Below are 26,075 nucleotides of genomic sequence, written 5' to 3'. Positions count from 1 at the left end.
TCCCTCCCTGACCCGAGCAGAGTCCTGGCAGCTGAAGACATCCGGAACCAGCCATAGCCATGCATAAGACCACTTTCCACATGCTCGGATGAGCCTCATGCATGTAGGAACTGGCAGAGGAACCCAGGTATGCAGGACCTGGGGCTGAGATCTCCAAGGCTGCTCAGATTGGGACTAGGCCTCCTTCACCCAGATCCCCCATCTTCCAGTAGCTAGGTGCTACACCCACCAACTGCCCCCAGCGCTGTGTAATCCCATCAACGGCCAAGACCCAGAGACTATAAAACCAAGCTCCAGGAAGCACACAGACGCATTTGTGGCCGCACAACTTCTTATTGTTTGGTTCTTGCTCTTGGAGAACCCTGCAGGCTACCGAGAATATCCTGTCCGCATGGCAGAGTCTGGCAAGCTCCCCATGGCATATTCGATATGCCAAAACCCAGTAACAAAGATGTGTCTGACCCTGAAAGAGCCTCCAATGTGGCACCTGCTAAAATCTCAGGGCTAGGACGAATGGAGACGTTACTGGTGCCTGCTTGAGGAAACTGATGAACAGCAGGATGACAGTGATACAGTGATACAGTCAAATCACTGAAGCCAAGTTGCCTGTTGCCTAGATGAGTAAACTATCCCAGCTTTTACTGCTTAAAGCACAGTCCAACTGGGTCTACTGATTTAGTGGAATAAAAGTTGGGCAATGGTAACATTAGCCTCTGGTGCTCACACAGCCAGAGGAAGGGCCTGGCGGCAGAAGGGAGAGGGACTGCAGATGGACCAGGTCTGGGTGAGGTCCTGGGGACCCCTGACACCTCTGAGGGCTTGATTCTATTTTATTTCTACTTTACTCTTCACTAGCATTTCTGTAAAAGTATATGAGGGAAATAGCAAGGAAGAGAAGCAGGGATGGTGACTGAGGCATGGATTGGGGGAAATGAGCACAGGGAAAGAAATCATGGAGCGAGGGCAGATGCAGTCACAGGCAAGGACAATGAGTCTCTCTGCATTGGTGCTGCCTCAGTGGTCTCCTCTGACCTCTTCCTTGCTGAAGGCAGGGATGAGAAACATTTGCACAGAATTACAGGCACCAGGAGAAAGCCTGACATGAGTCTCTGAGCAGCCCCTTACCTGGGGACTGTCGTTTCCCCTGCATATTTATCAGCAGAAGGCCTAGGAGGAGGCTGATCTTCAGGTTTGTATTAGGTTGGGGTAATGAGGTGCAGATGATAAAGCCCCACCTATGTACCGCCCCCCCTTAATCCTGCAAGAATTCGTAAGTGAGGAGAGCACCCCAAGAGAGACCCCTGGAAGGAAGTTCAGAGCCTTTGGAATGGGGGCTTCAGACCGAGTCTCTCCAGAGATGAAACTGCTCCAAGTTTTGATAGAGTCAGATATTGTTTTCCCATAGAGTTCTACCAGAGCTTTATGCATTTTAGGTACTAATCCTTTGTCAGATGAGTGGTGGGCAATTAATTTCTCCAGGCTCTGGGCTGTCTTTTTATTCTGGTCATCTTTTCCCTTGAGGTACAGAAGCTTCTTATTTAATGTAATCTCACTGTTTGTCTACTTGCTTGGTCAGTACCTTCATCCTTAAAGATGCCTCTTGCTTCAATGTCATGGACAGCTGCCTATATTTTCCTCTAGGGGAATATCACATGTCTAATGGTAACAGAAATGAAGAGTAGGAGAATGACCAATTCAGTAGGAAGACCTTCAGTAGGAAGCTTGGCACTAGGGTAGGAGTGAGGGATAAGTTAGGGAAGAGAACACTAGGACAATGGGGAGGGGAAAGTGCCTGGCAAAGAAGCAGGTCACAGGGGTGCGAGGTAATCTGGGGACACTGGTAGGGGGAAATAGAATCTGGTGTTGAAATAATATACACCTAAAAGAATATCATAAATATCATTTTAGTTCATGGTGATTCAATAAAAAAAAAAAAACTACTCCAAGTTTTCTAAACATCAGCTGCCACCTGTGTGAGTAATCTCATTTTTGAATTCCTTATTAGTAATTTGCATTTGGAATCATATCCAATGCCAAGGTGGTTAAAATAATTTTAGGATTAAAAATAGTTATGAAGAAAGAGAAGGTGAATCAAGATTCTTTTCACAGAGAAGTGGGCAATTCAACAATTCTCTTCTTTTCCTAGAAGCTGATGGTGAGTCAGTTGACATTTCCAAGAAAGTCATTTTTTTAAAAAAGCAAGCATCACTTGGTGGAAGGTCAAAAGGCAGACCAGATGCTGCACACATGTGGGCACTACTGTTCTCTGGCAGGAAAATGCCATCCTGGACTGTTCTTGAATTCTCACAAAGTATCTTTGTAGCTAAGGTGGTTAGAGGATCTCAGGTCAATGCATAGATGCTATCACCTGAATAATAAGCAGAGTGGTCACCTATCACTGAAAGACAATCTGCTTTCAGTTAGGGTGCAGCCAGAAATATAGTAAAAGTGAGTATTTAGCGCTGGCTGCAGCTGCTTCCTCCTGAGGCCCCTCTGTTCCTTTCCCATAGGACAGCAGTTCTGATGCTTCACAGGTTCTAAATCCACACCTCACTCTTGACCACATTCCTCTGAACTTCATAGCTCGACAAAGTGGTATCTGTCAACCAAAGCAATTCAGGATTGGTTTTCTCTGCTGTTTGCACAAATTCTGAGCCTGAGTTTAATTGGAGGAACACTAGCTCCACAACGACTGCCCACACCCACTAGATAAAATTCTGTCTACATCTGAACAAAGCATGGGTTTAAGTATCCTTTGAGTACCTGCATGGCCTCTAGAGAGCATTCACTGTCAGCTGGACACACTGCATTGAGCATTTAGAATAAAAGTCTGGAGAGGAAAGACAACCTCCCCCCAAAAGAAAAAACAAAAAAAGAAAAAGATAAAAAAACACCCAAGGCAAGAACAGCAGGTCTGGAAACAGAGACTGGAGACTCTAAGGACAACACCTAGAGGGAAAAAAATAGGAGGCACGTACGTGTAAGTCTCAGATCAGAGGCCTCGTCAACAGCTCCTTCCCCAGGAATACCCAGCGGATCAGCCAGGTCTATGTCAGGAGGGGGGTAGGGTGGGGGTGGGGGGAGCACTAATTGGGGAGGTCTCCGAGAAGTGCCTCTGGGAGGCTTTTGCGGTACCAGTCGTCCAACACCTACATAAAATCAATGGGGTTTACTTCAGAAGGTTGCATCCAGAGACACTGCCCTCCATCAGGGGCTCAACTCCAGCACCCACCCCCTGCCAAATCCTCTCAGGCATCAGATGCAGCTGCAGTTGACACCAAACACAGCCATACCTGGCACCAAATGCAGCCGCACCTGGCACTGTCCAGTCATGCTCAGCACAAAGTCCAACCATAGTCCACAGCAAATCCAGTCATACCATGTACCAGATACAGCCACAAATGGCACCAAATCTAATCCAATGGCACCAAATTCAACTATTATCTGGCACAAAATCCAATTCCACAGAATCACAGTCAGCTATGCTCATACTTCAATGTTTTACATAATGAGTGCCCTAGACTTCGGTCTATTTGGAAACACTCTCTGGTTGTAACTTGTTTCTAGCAGATACAGTAATGGGGGACAGGGATGGGGTTAGGGGCTGTCTCAACTCTGTGCCTAGGAGATCTCATGGTACTGGGAGAGAACCTGGTCATCTACATGCAATGTATGTACTCAGCATGCTGAGCCAGCTCTCTGGTCCTTGCAAATATTGTAAGTTTATATATTAAATAAGAGGCTTAAAACTGTTTTTAAAAGCCCCATACACAACTCTGAATTTTTTTTATTCATGATAACTGTTTTTCACAGATTGTTTAAAGTTTATTCACGTGGGTCTTTGTTTGTTTGGGTTCACACAAGAAGCACTTAGGGCTTATTCTTGGCTCTTTGTTCAGGATCAGTCCTGGCAGGCTTGGGGACCAATGGGGATTTGGGAAGCAAAGCTGGGTTGGTCACATGCAAGGCAAATGCCCTACCCATTGTATAATTGCTTCAGCCCCATCATGTAGTTTTCTTATGTCTAGTCCCTATTCCATTTCTATTTTAGAAAAATAATCACTAATACCATTAATATAACATACTCTTTCAGGTCATTCATTTACATTACCAACCTCTTCAAGTTTGAGGAGTAATTACTTTCAAAATGATTTAAGGAGCATCCTGAGTTGGAGAAAGGTGAGAAATGGTATCTGCTGGTAAGTTTTGCCTCTCAAACCACCACTGAAATCCTCTTTGATTATTTTAAGCATTTAAGGTTTATATTTTTATATAAAATGGATTTTTTAATAAATAAAATTTTGTAATAGATATTAATGTTATAATAGATATTTGAATTACTGGTGTCATAAGTCGTGCTAAATATTCTTTTTGGAGTCAAGGAGAGTTACTTAGAAAAACAGAGAGAGAGATAAGAGAACCTCATAAGGTAAAAGGCAATACATATGCCAAGGTGGTATGTGGGTGTGATATTCAATTCAAAACGAAATGTGCCCTAATATATTTTCTTAAAATACTTTCTTCAACTTTTAAAGTTTAGAATTTTCTGAAAATTAGTAAATTCAAAGCCCTATGGCTTTGAATGTACCCTATGGCTTTGAATATACCAAAGCTCTATGGTTTTGAATATACCATATACATATTTTCAGAATTTTCTGAAAACTAAAAGGTAAAGGTAAAGGCCCTCCCATTGATCATCGATTTGCTCGAGTGGGCCCAGTAACATCTCCATTGGAGACTTTGTTGTTACTGTGTCTGGCATATCGAATACGTCACGGGGAGCTTGCCAGGCTCTGCCGTGCGGGCGAGATACTCTCGGTAGCTTGCCGGGCTCTCCGAGAGGGGCGGAGGAATCGAACTCGGGTCGGCCATGTTGGCTGCTTGCAAGGCAAACGCCCTGAATATACACTATGGCTTTGAATAGAACAAAGCCCTATGGCTTTGAATATGCCAAGAAATATAACTATTTATTTCTTTTTTAGAACCAGCCATTTGCTCCCTCCAGGAAAATGTCATTACCCGCGGAGGCAACCTCAACGTGCAGGCACAGGGACCAAGCTTGCTACTGAAGCTCTATTTTTATCAAGAAATTTGGGCCAAGGTCCCAATCCAAACAGCTATTATATTATTTTCATAAAGTAAACTTTTTATTTTAATAAAAATAGGTTTATTTTATTTTAATAAAGTAAGCTAATAAAACTTTCTTTTTATTGCTAAATTTATGAATGGAAAAGATGCATATCATATTGTATTGCACTGCAGCACTGTCCTCCTGTTGTTCATCAATTTTCTCGAGCGGGCACCAGTAATGTCTCCATTGTGATACCTGCTGTTACTGTTTTTGGCATATCAAATACATCACAGGTAGCTTGTCAGGTTTTGTCTTGCAGGCGGGACAGTCTCGGGTAGCTTGTCAGGCTCTCCGAGAAGGGCGTAGGAATTGAACCCGGGTCAGCTGAGTGCAAGGCAAATGCCCTACCCGCTGTGGTATGGTTCCAGTCCTACATATTGTATTATGGATATGAATTATATTTAAAAATGATTTAGCTTTTAACTTAGTAAAGACAAGCCTTTGGTTAAAGTTCTGCTGGTGCTGCTGACAGCGTAGCTTTAATTCTGAGGGTTTTCATGGAGAAGGGCAACTAACTTAAGACGGCCAACGATTTCCTTCCACGCTCTTCCAACTTAGAAAACACTCAGTTGTTTTCGGTGACTTTTGTCCTTATTTTCAACCCTCACAGGCCAAAGTCTATGGATTAGGGGGATATTTTGATGGTATGGATTATTATACAAATACCTTCTCCTTGTAACAAGTTCTTGAGTAAAAAAAAGTCCCTATAGTTTTAAATTTTTATATTTATATTTTTATTTAAAGAATTGTCATTTATAAAGTGATTGATAGTTTAGTTTTAGGTATATAATATTTCAACATTAATCCCGCCAACAGTGTCAACTTCCCTCCACTGGTGTTCCCAATTTTAAAACACCACCTTCATTTTCCGATACCCTTGGCCAGCAGGCCAACTGCAGGCCTGGCCTGATTCCCAAAGCTCACTGGACGTGACATCTCTGTCCTTTGTGGCTGAATCAGGAGTTTATTTCTAAATGAAAATGTAATAGGGGTCTAGAGGTTGGGATGACATTATCACTTAAAGTGTAAGTTTTTTAGAATTTTAACCAGGGAAACTAGAAATAGAGTGGGAAAACAGTTTGGAAATCAGAATAGTCTCATGATGAAAAAGAAGAAAATTAGGTTTATCATAGTGAGGTACTCATCATATATTTAAAAATCAGTAACACTTAATTTTGGAAAAAAAGATGAACTGATATGAGATATAGGATATTATCTATTAGGATAACCAAATCCCATGCTGTGAAATGCTAAGGCATTAAAAAGTGAGGTATTAACTAGAGCCAAAAAAAAAAGCTGACAAAGAGCCAGTAGTTCATATTAATGTTTCCACTTTTGAAAATGCACTTTTTATTCTGGGAATTTCTTTCCTTTAGATGTTTTAGGCACTGAATTAAAGGAAAGACAGGGGGGTGCTAAGTGTACTATTGCAGCAGGAGTGAGTGTGATGCTCTGGTGTGAACACTACTGCACTCTGAAACCAGAGGGTGTCGGGCACAGGAGCCCTACACACCCAGAGCCCTTTCTGTTATTATTTAAGTGAAAGAACAAACACTGGTTTTAAAACAAAAATCAGTGGCATTTGTCACTTCTCTTGACTTCACCTCTAACACAAGCAGATGGGCCATAATATGAAGCAGATCTCTCATGATTACTGAGAATCCACCTTCTTTGCTTTGAGTTATATTTTTCCTTAAGAACAGTTGCCTTTGTAACATACCTAGAAGGTATATAAATGGAGATGAATTTTATATAAGGGGATCTAAACATTACTGAATTTTATCAAAACTAATGATAAGTTCTAGGATCCACATGTTTTTTTAAATGTCAGATGTCATGCAAAACAGCATTCAAGAATATATCTTGCATTCAGAGACAAGTCACACAACCATTCTCAGGCTCTCCACATTCACCTCTCTTCCCTTCCTCAACTCCTTCTTTCCACATGCCCACAGCAGACTTAGACCTTGTGCCCGAGGTCCAGAGGGAACTCACAGGTGTTTCATGTCCAGCTTTTTCTTCAGCGTGAATATTGTTAGGGTTAACTGCCCTCAGTGGCAGCCACTGCAGGAGTTAGTAGCAGTGCACACATCTCATGCCAGCAACATCCCATGCACGGTACGTGCCCACTCACCTGTGGCGCTCCTCCTCTTCTCCTCCTTGTCCTCCATGCGGGTTGGGATGACAGGGGTCAGAGGTGGAGGCTGTGGTGAAGGAGGAGCAGGTGCTCGCCTCTTTTTCTTCTGTAAATCAATCTGTGAGCCCAGAGACATCTGTGAAGCACAGATAAGTGTGAGGTGGTTTTTATCCTGTACTATCTCTCCAACTCCCTCTGATACCATGTTTGTTTACTGGAGATAATGTCTTTTTTATTTCTGGGGCCATAAACATAGATATATATATATTCATATTTATTTATTCCCTCCCTCCCTCCCTCCCTCCCTCCCTCCCTCCCTCCCTCCCTCCCTCCCTCCCTCCCTCCCTCCCTCCCTCCCTCCCTCCCTCCCTTCCTTCCTTCCTTCCTTCCTTCCTTCCTTCCTTCCTTGTTTCTGGGCCACACCTGGGATGCTCAGGGTTACTCCAGGCTCTGACTTAGAAATTACTCCTCTTGGGAAACTTTCTCAAAGAAGAAATCCGAATGGCAAAAAAGCACATGAGAAAATGCTCTACATCATTAATCATCAGGGAGATGCAGATCAAAACCACAATGAGATACCATCTCACACCTCAGAGACTGGCCCACATTCAAAAGAACAAAAGCAACCGATGCTGGCGCGGATGTGGCGAGAAAGGGACACTCCTTCACTGTTGGTGGGAATGTCGACTGGTTCAGCCCTTCTGGAAAACAGTATGGACGTTTCTCAAAAAATTAGAAATTGAGCTCCCATTTGACCCAGCGATACCACTCCTGGGAATATATCCCAGAGAGGCAAAAATGTATAGTCGAAGTGACATCTGCACTTGTTTGTTCATTGCAGCACTCTTTACAATAGCCAGAAACTGGAAGAAACCTGAATGCCCAAGAACAGATGACTGGTTAAAGAAACTTTGGTACATCTACACAATGGAGTACTATGTAGCTGTTAGAAAAGATGAAGTCATGAAATTTACATACAAGTGGTACAACATGGAAAGTATCATGCTAAGCGAAATGAGTCAGAAAGAGAGGGATAGACATAGAAAGATTGCATTCATCTGGGGGATATAAAGTAACAAAATATGAGATTAATACCCAAGAATAGCTGAGATCAGCACCAGGAGGATTACTCCATAGCTTAGTGGCCAGTCGGGCATTCTAGAGGAAAGGGCAGCTCAGACAGAGAAGGGAACACCAAATAAAGGATGTTTGGAGGACCCTCCCAGGAGGGGAGATGCATGTCGAAAGTGGACTATGGACTGAACATGTTTGCCACTCAATGCCTCTTTTGCAGACCACAACACCCAAAAGGAGAGAGAGAACACAGGGGATTGCCCTGCCACAGAGGCAGGGGGGGATGGGGGGATGGGGGTGGGGGGGATATTATCCATGGTGGTGGAAAATGGGCACTGGTGGAGGGATGGGTATCTGATCATTGTATAATCAAACCCAAGCACAAAAAATTGTAAATCTACAACTGTACCTCATGGTGTTTCACTAATAAAAAAAAAAATAAATAAAAAAAATAAAAGAAACATGTTAAAAAAAAAAAAGAAATTACTCCTGTTGGTGCTTGGGGAACCATATGGGATGCAGGGACTTAAGCTTGGGTCAGTCACATACAAGGCAAGCACCCTACCTGCTATACTGTCATTATGGTCCAGATACATCCATATATATTTATTTAAAGAGACACATATATCTTTAAGAGGTGTTATTTATTGCATTATATTTTTCCTTTTTTTCCTCTCTTGCTGGATCTTTATGTTATAGTAATTCTTGGCTATCTGCTCAGACTAAGAATATTTCTTTGGCTAACAGGAGGCTCTGTAGACCAGAAAATTGTGTAGTTCACTAAGGAACCTGCAAATACACAGACTTGTAGTATTTGATTCCATGTTCAGTTTCCTGCCGGGTATGGAAGCTGCTCTTTCAGAGAGTCCAAGTGGGTAAATCACTCATTAGTACATGGATTTTCTTTTTATTTTCCATGCACTGAAGCTGTCTGTGATCTGGAGTCAATCTTTCAGCTCTACTTTCCTCTCAGCAGGAGCTCTGAAGGCAAATTTTGACCATTGGTGGTAGGCAAGCTTAGAAGTCTTAACAGTTTTGCATGCATACACTTGTCCTTTGTCATCTGTGCACCTTCATCGTTGCCACCTTCTCAACTGTGTGCCGATGAGGCACACTCCAGTGAAATGGTGTGATGACTGATATTCTAGGCACATGCACTATCTTAACCTGGGCTCTGCTCTCCATTGAGTGTTGATGTTAATACTGACAGCATTAATACACAGTGCTTTTGGACTGATTTCAGGGCTAAGAGTATACTCATTAATCATGATTGTTCAAATGCTATCGAGTCTAAGTTTGTTTTAATTTCTAGTCAACACTCCTCAATCTCTTTTTAGAACATAGTAGTACTGTCCTCCCGTTGTTCATTGATTTGCTCAAGCAGGCCCAGTAACGTCTCTATTGTGAGACTTTTTGCTACTGTGTTTGGCATATCGAATACACCACAGGTAGCTTGCCAGGCTTTGCCGTGTGAGTGAAATACTCTCGGTAGCTTGTAGGGCTCTCCTAGAGGGGCAGAGGAATCGAACCTGGCTTGGTCAGGCAGGCGGCTTGCAAGGCAAACGTCCTACCGCTGTGCTATCGCTCCAGCCCTTTTAGAACATGAGATTTAAATTCACTCATTAATTTATTACTTCAATTAATTGGTAATTGTTAATTCCATACTATAACAGGCAATATTATGGATTCAAAAACACTTAAATTTCCCAATTTCAATTGCTCATAGACAAATAATAAAGATAATTCTATAATACAAAAATGATCTTATAGGCTAGAAACCTTGTCCAATACTATATTTGACCTTCTTTAAGGACATGGTTCTTCTGTGAATTCATGCTGGTTATTTAGAACAAATTCCCAGTGAGTATAATAATCATAAGTTCTAAAATTTTCTCAGTGCTGAAATAAATTTGGAGGTCACTAGACAGGGAAGGAATGATGTGTATCTGGTTTATCCAATTTTAAAATGCAGTTTCACCCACTAAAGTAAGTTCTTTACAAGATTTGGAAAGCTTCAAACTCCTAGAGGCTTTGCGAAGGTGGCCCTGGTTTGCCACCAATAGTTCTACCAGAGAAAATCATAGTCACTGAAGAAACATTTGTTCAAGACAAAGCAATTTCATATATTATATTATATCACATATATGATTAATAAACTAAAATAGCAATGTCTGGCTACATTGAGACTTTCAATGAAGATTACCATTTTTTTGAAGACTACTGTTAATGGACAAAAACACATTTTCTGAGATATTTTAAGTTTAAAGTGTTTAAACAACATGTTTCAGTAGATATATTTACAAATTTAAAGAAATAATTGGAAGCAACAAAGATGTACTAAACATTTACTAGAGGTGACAACTATAACTCATATGACTACTTCAAAAGTCTGAAAAAATTACTTTACTATCTCTGTTCTATAAAGGCATACAATGAACCTGGTAGAAGATAATTTCCAAAGATTATGCAGTTAATAAGTGGGCAGGATTGGGACTGAAGTTGAGTTGACTTCAAGTAAGAATCTTAGATTATTTTCCTAATAGCCAGTTTCCTTATCTCAGAAAAGTTTTCCAGTTTTGAATGGTGATATCAAATCCTATGATCCAAAGAGACAGACAACCATTGTGTTTACATGTCCCACTTAGTATATTATAACATAGTGAGCATATTAAAAAAATTTTTGAAGTGTTTCTTGTTTCCAAGAAACCATTCACCAAACCATTCATTCTGCCACCCAACTGTCCTTGCTTGTCCTCCCTCCCTCTCTCCCTTCCTTCTCTCCATTCAAAGTGGGGCTACAGCGAGGTAATGCTTTCTTGTCTTTCCCAAAACTGTATTGTTTTTCCACCCAGTCTATAATGTCTTTGCCTTTCCAGTGTTTCTGTCCTTGTTGAAGTTCTCTTTATTCTTTAAAGCTACTTTCTCTAGGAAGGGCCCCAAAATGCTCCAGTGACAGTCCACTGACTCACACTGATGCACAAAATGCATTTTGATCAGACTCTCAGTAGCCTGCCCCACAGACAGTTCTGTTTCACTCTTTCCTATAATGTACTGATGACTCTACAACAAGCTAAGTTCTCTATGTTAAGAAACATGTTTTATTAGTCTCCGAATGTCCACCTATTCTAGAACTTTTGCACTGTATGAATAAATAAATGTTTTTGGGATCAAAAAAGAATGATGCAAAAGGTTGATATTCAGAATAAAGCACTGACAACGATCAATAAAAAAATCCAAAAACCCTGTAAAATATGAGGAGAAGAAATGAACTTCTTAGAAGAAGGTAGGCAGGCAGTAAGCACGGGAAAAATTACACTGTATCATTCATCATTATGGAAATCCAAATCAAGATGACAATGAGATATCTTACACCAGAGAATGACATATGTCAAAATACTGGGCACATTCTGTATTGGTGGGATGTGGGTATAAAGTAACTCTCATTCACTGCTGGTATGAATGTTGTCTGGTTCAACCTCTGTGGAAAACAATATGAAGAGTTCTCAATAAGCTTAAAATTGACTTGCTATATCACCAAGAAATTTTACTTTTGGGCACCTACCCACAAGACCAAAACCAAAACAAAAACCAACATTTATTCAGGGAAAAAATATTATCAACATAAAGAAATTTAAAAATCCTATCAACAAATGGGAGAGGAAATGAACAGACACTTCTCAGAGGAAGACAGGTGGATGACCAAAAGGCACATGAAAAAATTCTCAGCATCATGAAAAAATTCTCAGCATCACCATCATCAGAGAAATCTAAATCACAATGACACTGAGATACCATCTCACACCACTGAGAATGACACATATCAAAATAAAAAATAATCAGAACCATATGTATTGGTGGCGATGTGGTGAAAAAGGAACTCTCATCTACAACTTGTAGGAATGTTGTCTGGTATAATCCCTGTGAAAAACAGTATGGAGGGTTCTCAGTAAACTTAGAATTGAACTTCCGTATAACCCAGCAATTCCACTTTTAGGCATCTATCCCCAGGACAAAAAACACTCTCTCAAAAGGTCATATGCACACCATTATTCATTGCTGCACTCAGTATAATAGCTAAGCTATGAAATCAACCTAGATGTCCAATGACAGATGAATAGATTATGAAGATGTGACATATATAAAGGTAAAGGTAAAGGTAAAGGTAAAGGCCCTCCCGTTGATCGTCGATTTGCTCGAGCGGGCCCAGTAACGTCTCCATTGGAGACTTTGTTGTTACTGTGTCTGGCATATCGAATACTCTCGGTAGCTTGCCGGGCTCTCCAAGAGGGGCGGAGGAATCGAACTCGGGTCGGCCATGTTGGCCGCTTGTAAGGCGAACACCCTACCCACTGTGCTATCGCTCACATATATAAACAATGGAATACTATGCAGTTACAAGGAAATCATATCATTTACTGCAACATGGTTGGAACTGGAAGATATGGTGGGTGAAATAAGTCACAATAAGAAAGACAAATACAGGATGATCTCACTTATCTGTGGAATATAGACTACTGGATGAGGAAATATATTGCAGTGTATTTGATCTTTGATCATCCTTGATTCTAGTGTTTAGAGAGGAGACAGAGAAAGAAGGAAAAGTCAAGGGAGGAAGAAGTAATGGGTTAAGAGGCATTTATCCCAGTGATATGAGTGAGGAGTATAGCCACGTACCCAAAACATAGATCTAAGCAGCAACTACTGAAAGTCTACAATGTGCCTGTCCAGTTGACAGGCAAGGGTGGAGTAGGGATTGGGCTGGGAGGGAACGCGGGTGGAGGGAAGTTGTTACTGGGGGAGGGTTGAGGGATTGCTGTTGAATTATTTTATACAGAGCGATAGCACAGTGGGTAGGGCGTTTGCCTTACACGCGGCCAACATGGCCGACCCGAGTTCGATTCCTCCGCCCCTCCCGGAGAGCCCGGCAAGCTACCGAGAGTATTCGATATGCCAGACACAGTAACACCAAAGTCTCCAATGGAGACGTTACTGGGCCCGCTCGAGCAAATCGACGATCAACGGGAGGGCCTTTACTTTACTTACTTTTATTTTATACTTAAAACAAAGCTATCAGTAACTGCAAATCACGGGCTGGAGCGATAGCACAGCGGTAGGGCGTTTGCCTTACACGCAGCCAACGTGGCCCACCCGAGTTCGATTCCTCCGCCCCTCTCGGAGAGCCCGGCAAGCTACCGAGAGTATCTCGCCCACACGGCAGAGCCTGGCAAGCTCCCCGTGACGTATTCGATATGCCAGACACAGTAACGACTCTTTAATAAAAACAATTTTTTAAAAATTCTTTCAAAAGGACATATGCATACATTATTCATTGCAGTATTTAGTGTAATAGCTAAGATATGGAATCAACCTAGGTGTCCAATGGTAGATGAGTGGATCATGAAGATGTGGTACATATGTACAATGGGATACTATACAGGGGGTAAGGGTAGGAAAAGAGGAAATCATGAAATCTGCTGCAACATGGATGGAACTGCAGGATACCATGCTAAATTAAGTAAGCCAGGAGGACAAACACATGACAATCTTATTTATATGTGGCACAAAGAAGTGGATGAGGGAATACAATGTTTGAAAGGCATGAAGCCTTGCTGGACCCCAGAATATAGTGAGAAGGGCAGAGAAAGAAAGAAATTGAGGGGTGAAGAAGAGATTATCAGGAAGCAACAGGGAAAAGGGTTAAGAGGATTCCAAGTGCATCAGTGGTGTAAAGGAGTAGTATAGCTATAGATACAAAGCACAGGCTCAACATCACTGAAAACAGGAGATCTAAACTACAGCCACCAAACTTTGATACATGGCTGTCAAGGTGGCGTGTGTGTGTGTGTGTGTGTGTGTGTGTGTGTGTGTGGTAGGGGAGCAGGGGAACACTGAGGAGAGTTGGCAATTGTTCTGGCACTGGTGTTGGAATATTGTGTGATTAAAACCCAACTATCAATAACTTTGTAAATCGCAATAATTTAAATTATTTTTTAAAGAATGATGAAGGCATTTAAAATTACTTTTTTGTTAAAGCACCAAGATTTACAATGTGATTTATATTTTGGTTATAGGTATGCTATATTCTAGCACCAATCCTGCCATCAGTGTCTTCTTCCCTCTAGCGGAGTTCCTAGGTTCCCTCCCATCCACTCCACCTCCCACCTGCCACTTTGACAGGCACATTTTAACCTGGGTTTCTGGAGTTTGGATCTATTTCTCTCAGTGTTGATTTTTTGGTTTGGGTATTCAGCAACATCACTCTTTACACCACTGCTGGACTTAGATCCCCTCCACTCCTGGCCTTTGTTACTTCCTGTCTCCTTTCCCCTCCTGAATTTCCATCGTTCTCTGCCCTTTTTCTCCCTATAAAAGCAAGATGATCTCATTTATATACGGTGTAGAGAAGAACTGATTGAGGGGATGCAATGTGTGAAAGGGGGGATGCTCTGATGCAGGTATTTTACATATAAGGTATCCTGGGTTGGAGAGAGAGGACAGTGGGTAGGGCACTTGCTCCGCATGCGGATGGCCCAGATTCAATCCCCAGCACCCACAAAGCCCCTGAGCCCTGCAAAGAGTAATGCTTCAGCACAGAGCCAGGAGTAAACCCTGAGCACAGCCAAGGTCTCCTACATGGGAACATACAAAGCACCGAGTGAAACTCAGCACTACTTTCAGGAGGTAACCTTCCTTAGGCTTAATATACACCTCTGCATCCTTCCTGCTTTCTCCACACACATATAGTCAGGACAACGAGAGCACACTCTGAACTCTGCACCACGCTGCTCCTCTATGCTGACAGGAAAACTCCACCCCTGCACCAATGCCAATGTAACATCTTTACAATTTGGAAATTTTGTGTTTCCAACTCCTAAGATTTTCAAATAATGCTACAAGGAGAACACTCACACATTAATCTTTTTCCACTTAGTCATTTTTATCCGAACCAAGTTACCATGTGATTTTTATATGCACTGAAATCAGGATCTTCAAGTAGTATTTGCACTACTCAAAAACAGCAAGGACGTAAAAAGCATCTTAATGTTCATGGTGAAATGAACTGCTAAATAAAATGAGCTAAATACATGCCACAGAAAAGTATTCTTCTCTCAAAAATGAGGTCAATGCCAGAGAAAAAGTACTGGGATTAAGGTACTATTGCATGAGGTCATCTCAGCTTTAATTTCTGGCAACAGTAATGCCCCACTCCCAGCACCATACAGGAGTGGTTCCTGAGCACAGAGCCAGAAGCAATCCCTCAACATCACCAGGAGTAATAAAAAAATAACTGAAAGGTCATGTTGTAAGATCTGACTTGGATGCGCCAGAGGAGACTATGCACAGGGAACCAATCATGCCCCTGAGATTTCCAGGACTGCACGTCCACTTCTGGGATGCATGTGCAATGGCCATTCATAAACACAGGCCTGGTGAGTTCTCCTAATGGAGAGGGCAGTGGGCAGTTACTAAGTACCAGGGACAGAGTTTCAGTCAGGTAAAATGAATTTGCTCCATACATCTGATGAATAACATCGTGCCTTCAGTCAAAAGAAATGTCTGACACCTGATAAACAGGCAGATGTCTGCCAAGTGTTATTTATTTTGTTTGGGTTTTTTCTGGACACACCCAGAGATGCTCAGAGGTTACTCTGTGCTCCGGGATCACTTCTGGTGGGCTGAGGAAACCATATGGGGTGCCAGGGATTGAACACAGGTCTACCACATGTGCAAATTGTGTATAATTACTTAAAAAATCTACATTCCTTTGCTGTTGTTGTTTGGGAGACGTCAAAACCACTGAAGCTCAGGGGTTTATTCCTGGCTTTGTGCTCAGGGGATCACTTTTGCTCAGAGCTGGGAGAATGATATGCTGTCCTGGGATCAAACCTGGGTTCAGTCCATGCAAGGCAAGTGCTTTCTCCAGAGATATTATAATCTCTCCAGCCCTACAGTCTATATTCTTGGCAACAGAAGCAGTGGGCAGTGGTGTCAGCTGCCAGGCAGCTACTGTAGGAGGCTACACAGTGGCTCTTAGTGGAGGTGCAGGGCATGCGAGAAAAGGCAGTTCAGTACAGTGGTGCTCACTCCCACAGCCCTCTCTCTCCCCAAACCCCAGCTCCCCAAGCCTGTTTAACCCATTCTACAGTGGACAGGCTGGAAAAGTTTGAGACCAATGTGACCATACTGAATGTTTTTTCATATAATCTTTGGTCTCACTAAGAAAGAGCTTCTTCTTTTTATTTTTAAATTTTATTGAATCACCATGAGATAGTTACAAGCTTTCATGTTTGGGTTACAATCACACAATGATCAAACACCCATCCCTCCACCAGTGCACATTCCCCATGACCAATATCCCTGGTATACCTCCTCCTGCCTCCATAGCAGACAATATTCTCCATACTCTCTCTTTACCTTTGGGCATTATGTTTTGCAGTGTAGATACTGAGAGGTTATCATGTTTGGTCCTTTATCTACTTTCAGCATATATCTCCCATCTTGACAAGTTCCTCCAGCCAGTATTTTCTCAGTGATCCCTTCTCTATTCCAGCTGCCTTCTCCCCTTCACTCATGAGGCAGGCTTCCAGCAATGGAGCAATCTTCCTGGCCCGTGTATCTACTATCCTTAGGTGTCAGCCTCATGTTATGTTGTTTTATACTCCTCAAATGATTGCAGTCCTTCTATGTCTGTCCCTCTTTAAGAAAGAGCTTCTTAATTCCAAACTTCTAAAATTGCTATTGCTTCAAAGAATGATAGGTTATTTCTTTACTATTTTCACTTATACCAACAGAGATTTAATTTCCTAGATGTTCTATAGTTCTGTTAGATAATTAAGTTATCTTACAATACAAATTATTTTATAAATCTGCAGGTACCTAGACTACTATCACACACACACGTATACAAACAATATTACACGCAGAATGGAATTTGAACACCTGGTATTATGCTTGTATTTCCTTTATTAACTGAACCACCAAGCCAAAGGAAATTCTGGCGTGCTGAAAAACCTCATTGTCTAAGAGTCCAAAAATTAAGCTACATGGGATCACGCCACAGTTCCATAGGAAGATTCCTGCTCAACCCTACTGATTCCTAACAGCTCGTCTCACTGAAGTTGTCGGTTCTCATTACCACTTAAACAATGAACGCAAAGTTTCCTAGAAATAGTAAGTGGAAGTTTAAGAGGGCATAAAAATTGGCAATACATCCAAAAAGTATTTCCCTCTAAACTGCTTATATAATTTAAAAAATAAGATGTTTTAAAAAGATACATCTTTAGATATTTAATATATGTTTTATTATCAAGTCATGCTTCATGAAAAGAAAGACAACAAATTTAAAATCTATTTAAGTTTTAATCCAACTTAACCTGATACTCTTTTGTATGATAACTGGATATCTATCCCCAGGACACACAACATTCATTCAGAAAAACATACGCTAACTTTGTAAATTATGGTGTTTTGATGAAATACATTTTTTAAAAAGTAAAGCAAAAATATGTGCACATCATTATTTATTATAGCACTTGGTACAAAAGCTAAGATAATGGAATCAACCAGGGTGTCCAATGACAGATGAATGGATTATGAAAATGTGGTATATAACATAATGGAATACTATGCAGTTACTGGAATGATGAAATAATGCAATTAACTGCAACATGGATGGAATTGGAAGGTATTTAGTGAAGTAAGCCAGAAGGACAAACACAGGATAATCTCACTTACCTGTCGTATGTAGAATAACTGAATGAGGAAATGAAAAGTAGTGAAGGAGGAATGAAAAGTAGTGAAGGAAGAATGACCAAATAACCCTTGATCCAACAGGATAAGAGAAGGACAGAACGAAAATGGAGTGGGTGAAGGAAGATGAGAAAGAAAAGTTACATGGGACAGGGGTCAGAAAACTTAGGCATACAGGTAATTTTATGTTGGGAATGTGTAACTATAAATCCAAATCACAGACTCAACAACAATGAAAAATAAAAATCCAAACCACAACCATCATTATGTCAATCAAGGTGGCAGGCAGAGGTGGGGAGGGAACATAGGGACATTGATGGAGGAAAGTTGACACTGGTGGTGGGATTGGAGCTAGAATACTATATGCCTAAAACTCAGCTATCAATAATTTTGTATATTATGGTGCCTAAGTAAAATACTGTCACTGTCACTATCCTCCTGTTGTTCATTGATTTGCTCGAGCAGGCCCAGTAACATCTTCATTTTGAGACTTGTTGTTACTGTGTTTGGCATATTGGATACGTCACAGGTAGCTTGTCAGGCTTTGCTGTGCGGGCAAGATACTCTTGGTATCTTGTTGGGCTCTCCAAGAGGGGCGGAGGAATTGAACCCGGGTTGGTCGGGTCAGCCGCATGCAAGGCAAATGCCCTACCACTGTGTTATCACTCCAGCCCAAGTAAAATAATAATAATTTTTAAAAGTATAAATTAAATATGGAATTTTGGTGAAGGCAGGAAGAAGTTGCAGAGCAAGTACTGATGTAATAGTGTCAAAAGAAGGAAAAGGAGGGTCTTTCTCTGAAACTCCTTCCTACCTTTCAGAACCACCAAGAGACCTGACTACAGGCAGAACTTCACAGTCAGTAGATGTGGGGTCTGAATGCATAGCGTGCTGTGTGTTGAATATCAGTCTCTGAATGAAGAATGAATTAGGAAGAGTAAATGGATATAAAGCATAGTCATGATAATTTTTTAATAGAAGTGTAGTTTTTCAGTGTAATTTTCCATATTAAAATACAACTGTAAGTTCCTGTAGCAAGATTCACAAATTTTCATCAATGCCATTTAAAATTTCAAAAATAGAGACAAGATTTGCAGAAGGTGAATGAGGCTTCACATCCAACTCTTAGAAGAAGACTTAGGGACACACTTAACACTTTGCTGGCTGCTCAATTCCATCACAAATAAAAATGTTTGTAATAGATCATTATAGGATGACACTGGTTTGTCCTTCCTCCCTTGCCACAAGGTACTCAAGTTTATTACAGTGCTCCTGAGGCACTTCAATTCCATTGTGTTTATCTATAAACTCTTCCCTATGCTCTCCTCCCCAACCAGTTAACCCCTAATCAGACTCTGTTAACTTGTAAGGTCAGATTCCTCAGAAATCCATGATTTTATATGAATGAGTGAAATATTGTCTTTCTCCTCTCCTTATGTCTTTTGAAAAGTTTACTTTAATGCAATGTCCTTTTTGTATAGATACAGGAAGACAGGTAATAAATATTATGCTTTTGTAACTTACGATTTAATTGGCTTTGAATATTATTCATGCCCTGGCATCTGCTTTCTTGACTTAAGCATCAGTAGCCCTTAGTTCCTAGCACCTCAAAAGCAGGGTCCTGACTAGGGACTGAATGGACCCATGGGAAGCTGTGAGCTACCCTGGCATCGAAATGGGCCAGGTCAAAGTGCCACAATTCTTAACTATAAGAGTTTGATCATAGACAAATGCTGTCATGATCCAAAAGTAACGACGAGACTAGGAGCCTGCTAGGGATAGGAAAGACTATCTGGCCTGAGCACTGTAGTCTGAGTTCGAGATGGCCCTAGGAGAGCAATCCTATAAACTTAAGTATTTCTTACTGTATCCGAACAAAATGATTTATATTATGTATGCTTATATGTTTGTTGGACAAGGAGAGGAGAAACACACCCAGGGGATTCCATTCTAAGGTGGGTCATCCTGCTGAGAGAGTATCTATCTGTCCTAGAAGCAGCTTTCCCCGAGGGAAAGAACTCTACTCCTATTGATTGTGACCACACCTATGTGTAATTGTTACCCCAACCACTCATGCTGGAGGATATAACTAGAATGTAAAAGTAGGCTGGGGGATCAGGTTCCAGACTCCAGAAAGAGAAGGAGAAAGGGGGATCGGGATTCAGACTCCAGAGGAGAAGGAGAAAGGAATCCAGATCCAGATTCCAGAACCAAAAGGGGAATGAAGGGGGGTTGAGGAGGAGAATGAAGTAGCATGGGGGAGGAAGAAACAGAGGGGGAAGCAGAGGAGAGAGACAGGAGTGGATGGAGAAAGGATTGGAATAAACTGCAACTAAGACCAACCAGCCTGGCCTTCGTTTCTTCCTTCGCCTGCCCATCGCCATCAACCTCCCTGGAGTGGGGGAAGCGGCTCTAGACTACTGAAAGCAGGCAGCGGGAGAGATAGAGCCACTGCTGTTTCTTTTTGAGTTTATACAGATCATATTAATTAATTAGGTCATGTTAGATACATTGCAAGCTACAGAATTCCAGTATGTGTCAAAAGTTTTGAAGTTTTGTTTTATTATTAGGTTAATAAGAAAGACTAAAAAGACTCCAAACTCTTGATGCCTCAGGTCAACTCAACACTCCTGGGTTGTTTATATTCCATCTGCTAAAATTAAAGCCCTTTTCACAGGTGTGAGCAGGCGCGATGCCAGGAACAGTCATTTCTGTCATCACCATCTTTGGTAGCTCCAGAAAGAAAAACACTGCACACGCTTCATGGAAAGTTAGGAGAAGAAACAGAAGCTGCTGCTTAAGCACTTTCTTTTTACTTCATTTAGAACATATCGCCCTAAAGCAGAATAGTTATTTATTTATTTTTCTTTTTAAATAGAGATTTTAACATGGACTTCTCAAGTCTGATTTCCCCTTCACATTCCAATGTTTACCAGAGAATCTTATATCACTTCACTTTCATCACTTGTAAAATGATAATTTTTGTTTCTGCTAAAACTGTATCAGCTAGAAATATGTGCTACCTGTAAAAAACAGCAATCTTTAATTTTTTTAAAGTAATGATAGAAAGGGGTTGGAGCAATTGCACAGCAGGTAGGGGGTTTGCCTTGCATGTGGCCAACACAGCCAACCTGATTTCGATTCCTCTGCCCCTCTTGGAGAGCCCTGCAAGCTATTGAGAGTATCTTGCCCTCATGGCAAAGCCTGGGTAGCTACCCGTGACGTATTGGATATGCCAAACACAGTAACATGTCTCACAATGGAGACGTTACTGGACCTGCTCGACCAAATTGATGAACAATGGGAGGACAGTGCTACAGTGCTACAATGATAGAAAAATCCTTTTACAGGGTGATACCAGTGTAGATTTTAAAAAGTTGCCAATCACTAGCATTGCCAAGCCCAAACATGCCCCTCAGCATTCCTCCTGCCAGCTGTTTAGCAGCACACAGGGATGTGGGGTAGATGAACAGGACACAGTTGCCCGCCACCATCCACAGGTGGCACAGATGGTAATAGGTTAGCCGATGTTTAGACAGGAGAGAAAACCACAGAACATCGCTTTAAGGAACAGTAATGAGTATTCAATAGCACCTGCACTTGTGCCAAAGAGCCCAGGGCTGAGAGAGCGGGTCTTCTGCTGGAGCCAGGCTACAGGATCAGCACCACCACAGCCCCTTCCCTCCTCCACTGCTGCGGGCATCGTTGGTGTGAATTTCTCTTGGCAATTTTGCCCTCAACCAAAACCCAGATCAGGTCTGTCCTCAGGATGAAAGTGAAAACGCTCCTGTGACCACTCTCTCTACAACTTCTCTTCTGGAGCTGTGCAGTTTCCTGCAGATTCTTTTTTCCTTTCCTGATTCCATATGAATGCATGCTGATGTTCAGTGTCCCTCCTTTTCCTTTAGTTGTTTTTTTCTCTCATCCTGCATTTCTAACTGCTACTTCAGGTTGGACAATTCTCGAATTGTCTGTGGCCACCCTCTCTACTGAGTAAACCACTGACTGATTTTTCTCACACATGCTTCCTGAAGACACCTGAGACACAGTGTGTCCCAAGTCAATAGTCATAGCTACTGGTCTACACAATCATGCCTTTCCTGCTGTCCTCTGGCATTGGATATGTCAGAGAAACCACTAAGCCTTCCTTCTTGCTCACTTCCTTGAGCCCACCACTATGCGAGCTCATAGCACCTCTGCTACTTTAATCTCCCTTCAGATTGCTGAATCATTTCAAGTGCCTTTCCTTTCGTCTTGTCTACATTTTCTTGGGTCTGGATCACAGTCCACAGAGCTACAGGGTTTAACTGTCCAATTACTCAAAAAATTTTACTAAATGCCTACTCCATGCTAGTCGCTGTTTTCATGAAAACAGTGCCTCAAAATCAACAAATTCTTCCCCTCCTCAAAATAGGCAAATTCTTCCCCACTTCCCATAGAACATGTCTTAGAGGGATAATTTCAGATAGCGACTATTTTGCTCAGGAACTGCTCCTGGATATTGCTCTTGAGGGTAACTCCTGGTGGGCTTGTAGGACCATATGTGGTGCCAGGGATCAAACATGGTTTGGCCACATGTAAGGAAATTATGGCAACTTTCCTACCTGTTCAAGTCACTCCAGCCCAGTGACCCATTTTATTTAAGATGAAGAAGTGGAGTTCTTGAAAAGAATTCTTTCCACTGTGAGGTGTCCCCACAGTCCAGGTTGAGGGTGTATGGGCTTCTCTGTTTTATTTTAGGGAAAGAGCTTTCATAATGTTTTGGTTCAGCATGAAGTTCAGATGAAAGCTTTCAAATGATGGATTCCACAACAAATGGCAAATATATTTTTAAGAAGAATCTTTCATTATGATGAATTTTTCTCCTGAGCAGGAGGAAGGATTGGGTCACAGCATCAGGGAAGGTATTTCATTAAGCGTGAGTTCCTAAGGGTTCTGGAGGGGCATACTAAGTAAAGGGGAAAGAATTTCTTTGCTAAGTGTGATTACCATCAAATTTCAAGAGTCTCCACTAAAGGGAGAAAGTTCTTGTAACTTGTTCTCACTAAGGTGAGGTTCTCTTCACCATTAGGCTTGGAGTGTAGGGAACAGAAGCAGCAGGAAAATAGTTTTTTTTTTAACAAAATTTTCTGTATGGGAAACTTAATAAATATGACTGTAGGGCATCCCAAAGGTACCACGATAAATTATATAGAAAAATATGAATCAAATTTAGTTAGAAGACCTAAACTCTGATAGAAGGTTATTAAAGAGAACACAAAACTTTGCTAGCCCCAGAGAGAATCCTATAAAAAATGTAAATTAGCCTAAATAATGGGAGAGATTTTATAATTAGTAGTTTTAAGCCTAAAAACATAAGCCTCATATACTAATTAAAAGAAAATAATTTTGAAATCAACTTCGACTTCAATAAGCTAGAGATCTTTGAAGAAATGAGCACCTAAATAGACTATCAGACTGTCCCTTCCTCTCTTTCCTCTCTCTCTACCGCACTTCTCATATTGACCTCTGTTTCTCTACTCCACTTTTTCATTAAAACTTTTATTTTTGACTTGATGTTAATGTGTCATGCTTCATCCATATTTTATGTTAGGTGCTATAATTTTCAGGTTTGTCTATAAATCTGAAGATATGAAAAGTTTTATATGTTTACCTCTTAGCATTATGTTCTGTTGGATCTACACTGTCTTTTATTAATAAGGAAAGTAAAAATAAAAGTAGCAAATGTAAGTCATTTTAGTTTTCCTTTTATCTTGTCTTGCAAAATAAATAAGTTTTTGGTCTTTGTAGGTAAGAAAAGTGCTTGTTAATTACTCTGCTGAATTACAATTAAATTGGAAGATTCCTGATTTGATGATTGAAACTATGGGAAAAATGTAGAGAGCTCTCAATCAAAATTTCTTATTGAAAACTTAAAATGGGGTAAGAGGTTAAAAAAAATTAATGTAAGAATAGTATGGCTAGGCTTGGAGAGAGAGTATAGCATGGGTAAAGAACTTGCCTTTATGAGTTCAATCCTTGGCAACTCTTATGGTCTCCCAGGTCCTGTCAGGAGTGACTCCTGAGCACAGAGCCAGGAGTGGTCTTAACACTAAAAAATATCAAGGCACTATGATTTTCTTGAGATCAATGACCAGGTGTTAAAGATTATGGTCTTTACACTAACTACCCCTCCCCATTCCAAATCGTCTAAGATTTAGTGGCTACTGAGAATTCCCCTTAATTTCCAAAATGTGGTAAATTCAAAAGCATGGATTTTAAATAGTAGGGGGATGAGTGCAGAGATAATTCAGCAGAGAGGGCACCTGTTTTTGTGTAAGGCCCAACCAAGTTTAATCCTGAACACCACATACAGTCGCCTGGGCACCACCAGGAGTAAGCACTGAGTACTCCTGAATACATAGGAGTGTGGCCCAAACCTCTTCCCTCAAAGGAGGAGGAAAGAACTTATTAGATCCTGTAACTAGGATCCTAATTACAGATTTTATCTGTGAAATACATTTTACTTGTAGTTTTGAAGTTTTTTAAATTTGAAAAATGGCTGAGTATTGCTTTCTTCTAATTTGTGTTTTAAATCTTTAGTCCAGTAAGACAAACTTCTTAGAAATAAAACTCTAATAATATAAATAAATAAAAACTTCACATGAGAAAGGCATCTTTTTTTTATAATTTATTTTGGCCTACTTGTCTAATTTTTTTTCTTTTTTTTTAACTTTCATTAGTGAAACACCATGAGGTACAGTTGTAGACTTACAAAAAAATATGGAACCCTTCATGAATTTGTGTGTCATCCTTGCACAGGGGCCATGCTAATCTCTGTATCGTTCCAATTTTAGTATATGTGCTGCTGAAGCGAGCATGAGAAAGGCATCTTAAGAGAACTAAGGAATGATTACTTTCTCCTCTTATGGAAAAAGGAATTTATATGAATTGGCATATTTGGTATTTAAGACTTCATGAGGAAAGGCACTGTTACATAAAGTCATATGAAACCTCCAAAGACTAATATGTTTTGATTAATTTTGCTTACTATTATAAAGTATTATATATTAGTGTTTTAAGTTCTAATCATTTTATAGCCTTTGCAATTTGTTGAAACTACAGTTTCAACAAATTCTTATGCTTTACTTTTAGAAAATTTTCAGGAAATGGGAAAATGTAATCAAACAAAAGAAGATTTGATCTTTGACAAAGAACTGACTTTGATTAAAACCCAATTTATGTCTTTATTTACCAAGAATCAAATTATTAAAATTTTATCCTAGAAGACCCTCAATGTGATCACCCACTGCCATAGGACCTTCTGATGCTTTGCAACCCACTTCCCTTCCTTCAAGAATATGAATTGTTCTTACACTTTGTGTGCTTTACCACTGAGAAGATTTGCTTTTATTTATTTTTTATCACACCCAGCAATGCACAGGGGTTACTCCTGTACTCAGGAATTACCCCTGGCGGTGCTCAGGGGACCATATGGGATACAGGGATTGAACCCAGGTCAGCAGAGTGCAAGGCAAACATCCTGCCCGCTGTGCCATTGTTCCAGCTTCCATCACTGAGAAGATTTAAATTCTATTGCTAATCTCTAAGGTCTTCCCTGATAGGTAAACATCCTAATCCTCTTTTTCAAGTCTTCACAGGTGAGGTATGTATCTTAAGAAAGGGATGGCCCAGCTTTAAAAATTATTTTTCAATATAGTTGAGGATTCACCAAAGTTTTTAAACTCCAAATACTCCTCAATCCCAAATATACAGTCAAGAGACCTTTGGCAGCATGTTTCACTGAAAGATTTGAAGAATCTACACTGAAACATCATGATCCCAGAACTAGAGAAAGTCCAATATTGGCATTTATATGAAGGTCTTTTCAGACACTTTCACAAGGACGAGAAGCAGATGATATATGAAGTAGACAACTGAGCTACTGACAACTGTGAGGATAACACTAACACTAGGTGTCTCATTTACAGACTCACTCTATGG

General features: G+C 40.8%; 1 protein-coding gene and 1 non-coding gene across 2 annotated transcripts in view; both read right to left on the bottom strand.

Moving 5' to 3' along the window:
• COBL (cordon-bleu WH2 repeat protein) overlaps positions 1-26,075 on the bottom strand; it is a 297,521-nt gene that overhangs the window by 91,412 nt on the left and 180,034 nt on the right. Inside the window, exons 8-9 of the mRNA XM_056138339.1 lie at positions 7,266-7,404; positions 2,979-3,149 (exon numbers count right to left, since the gene is read on the bottom strand). Coding sequence (XP_055994314.1) covers positions 2,979-3,149; positions 7,266-7,404 — 310 coding nt within the window. The remainder of the gene's footprint in view (positions 1-2,978; positions 3,150-7,265; positions 7,405-26,075) is intronic.
• On the bottom strand, positions 24,849-24,952 carry LOC130045551 (U6 spliceosomal RNA). The gene has a single exon (XR_008795547.1). It is a non-coding gene; the product is annotated as a U6 spliceosomal RNA (small nuclear RNA).

This window comes from Sorex fumeus, unplaced genomic scaffold (genome assembly GCF_029834395.1).
Source record: "Sorex fumeus unplaced genomic scaffold, SorFum_2.1 ptg000128l, whole genome shotgun sequence".
Classification (NCBI taxonomy): Eukaryota; Metazoa; Chordata; class Mammalia; order Eulipotyphla; family Soricidae; genus Sorex; species Sorex fumeus.
The sequence above is the reverse complement of the archived record's forward strand: the minus strand, read 5'-3'. Positions and strand labels throughout refer to the sequence as shown.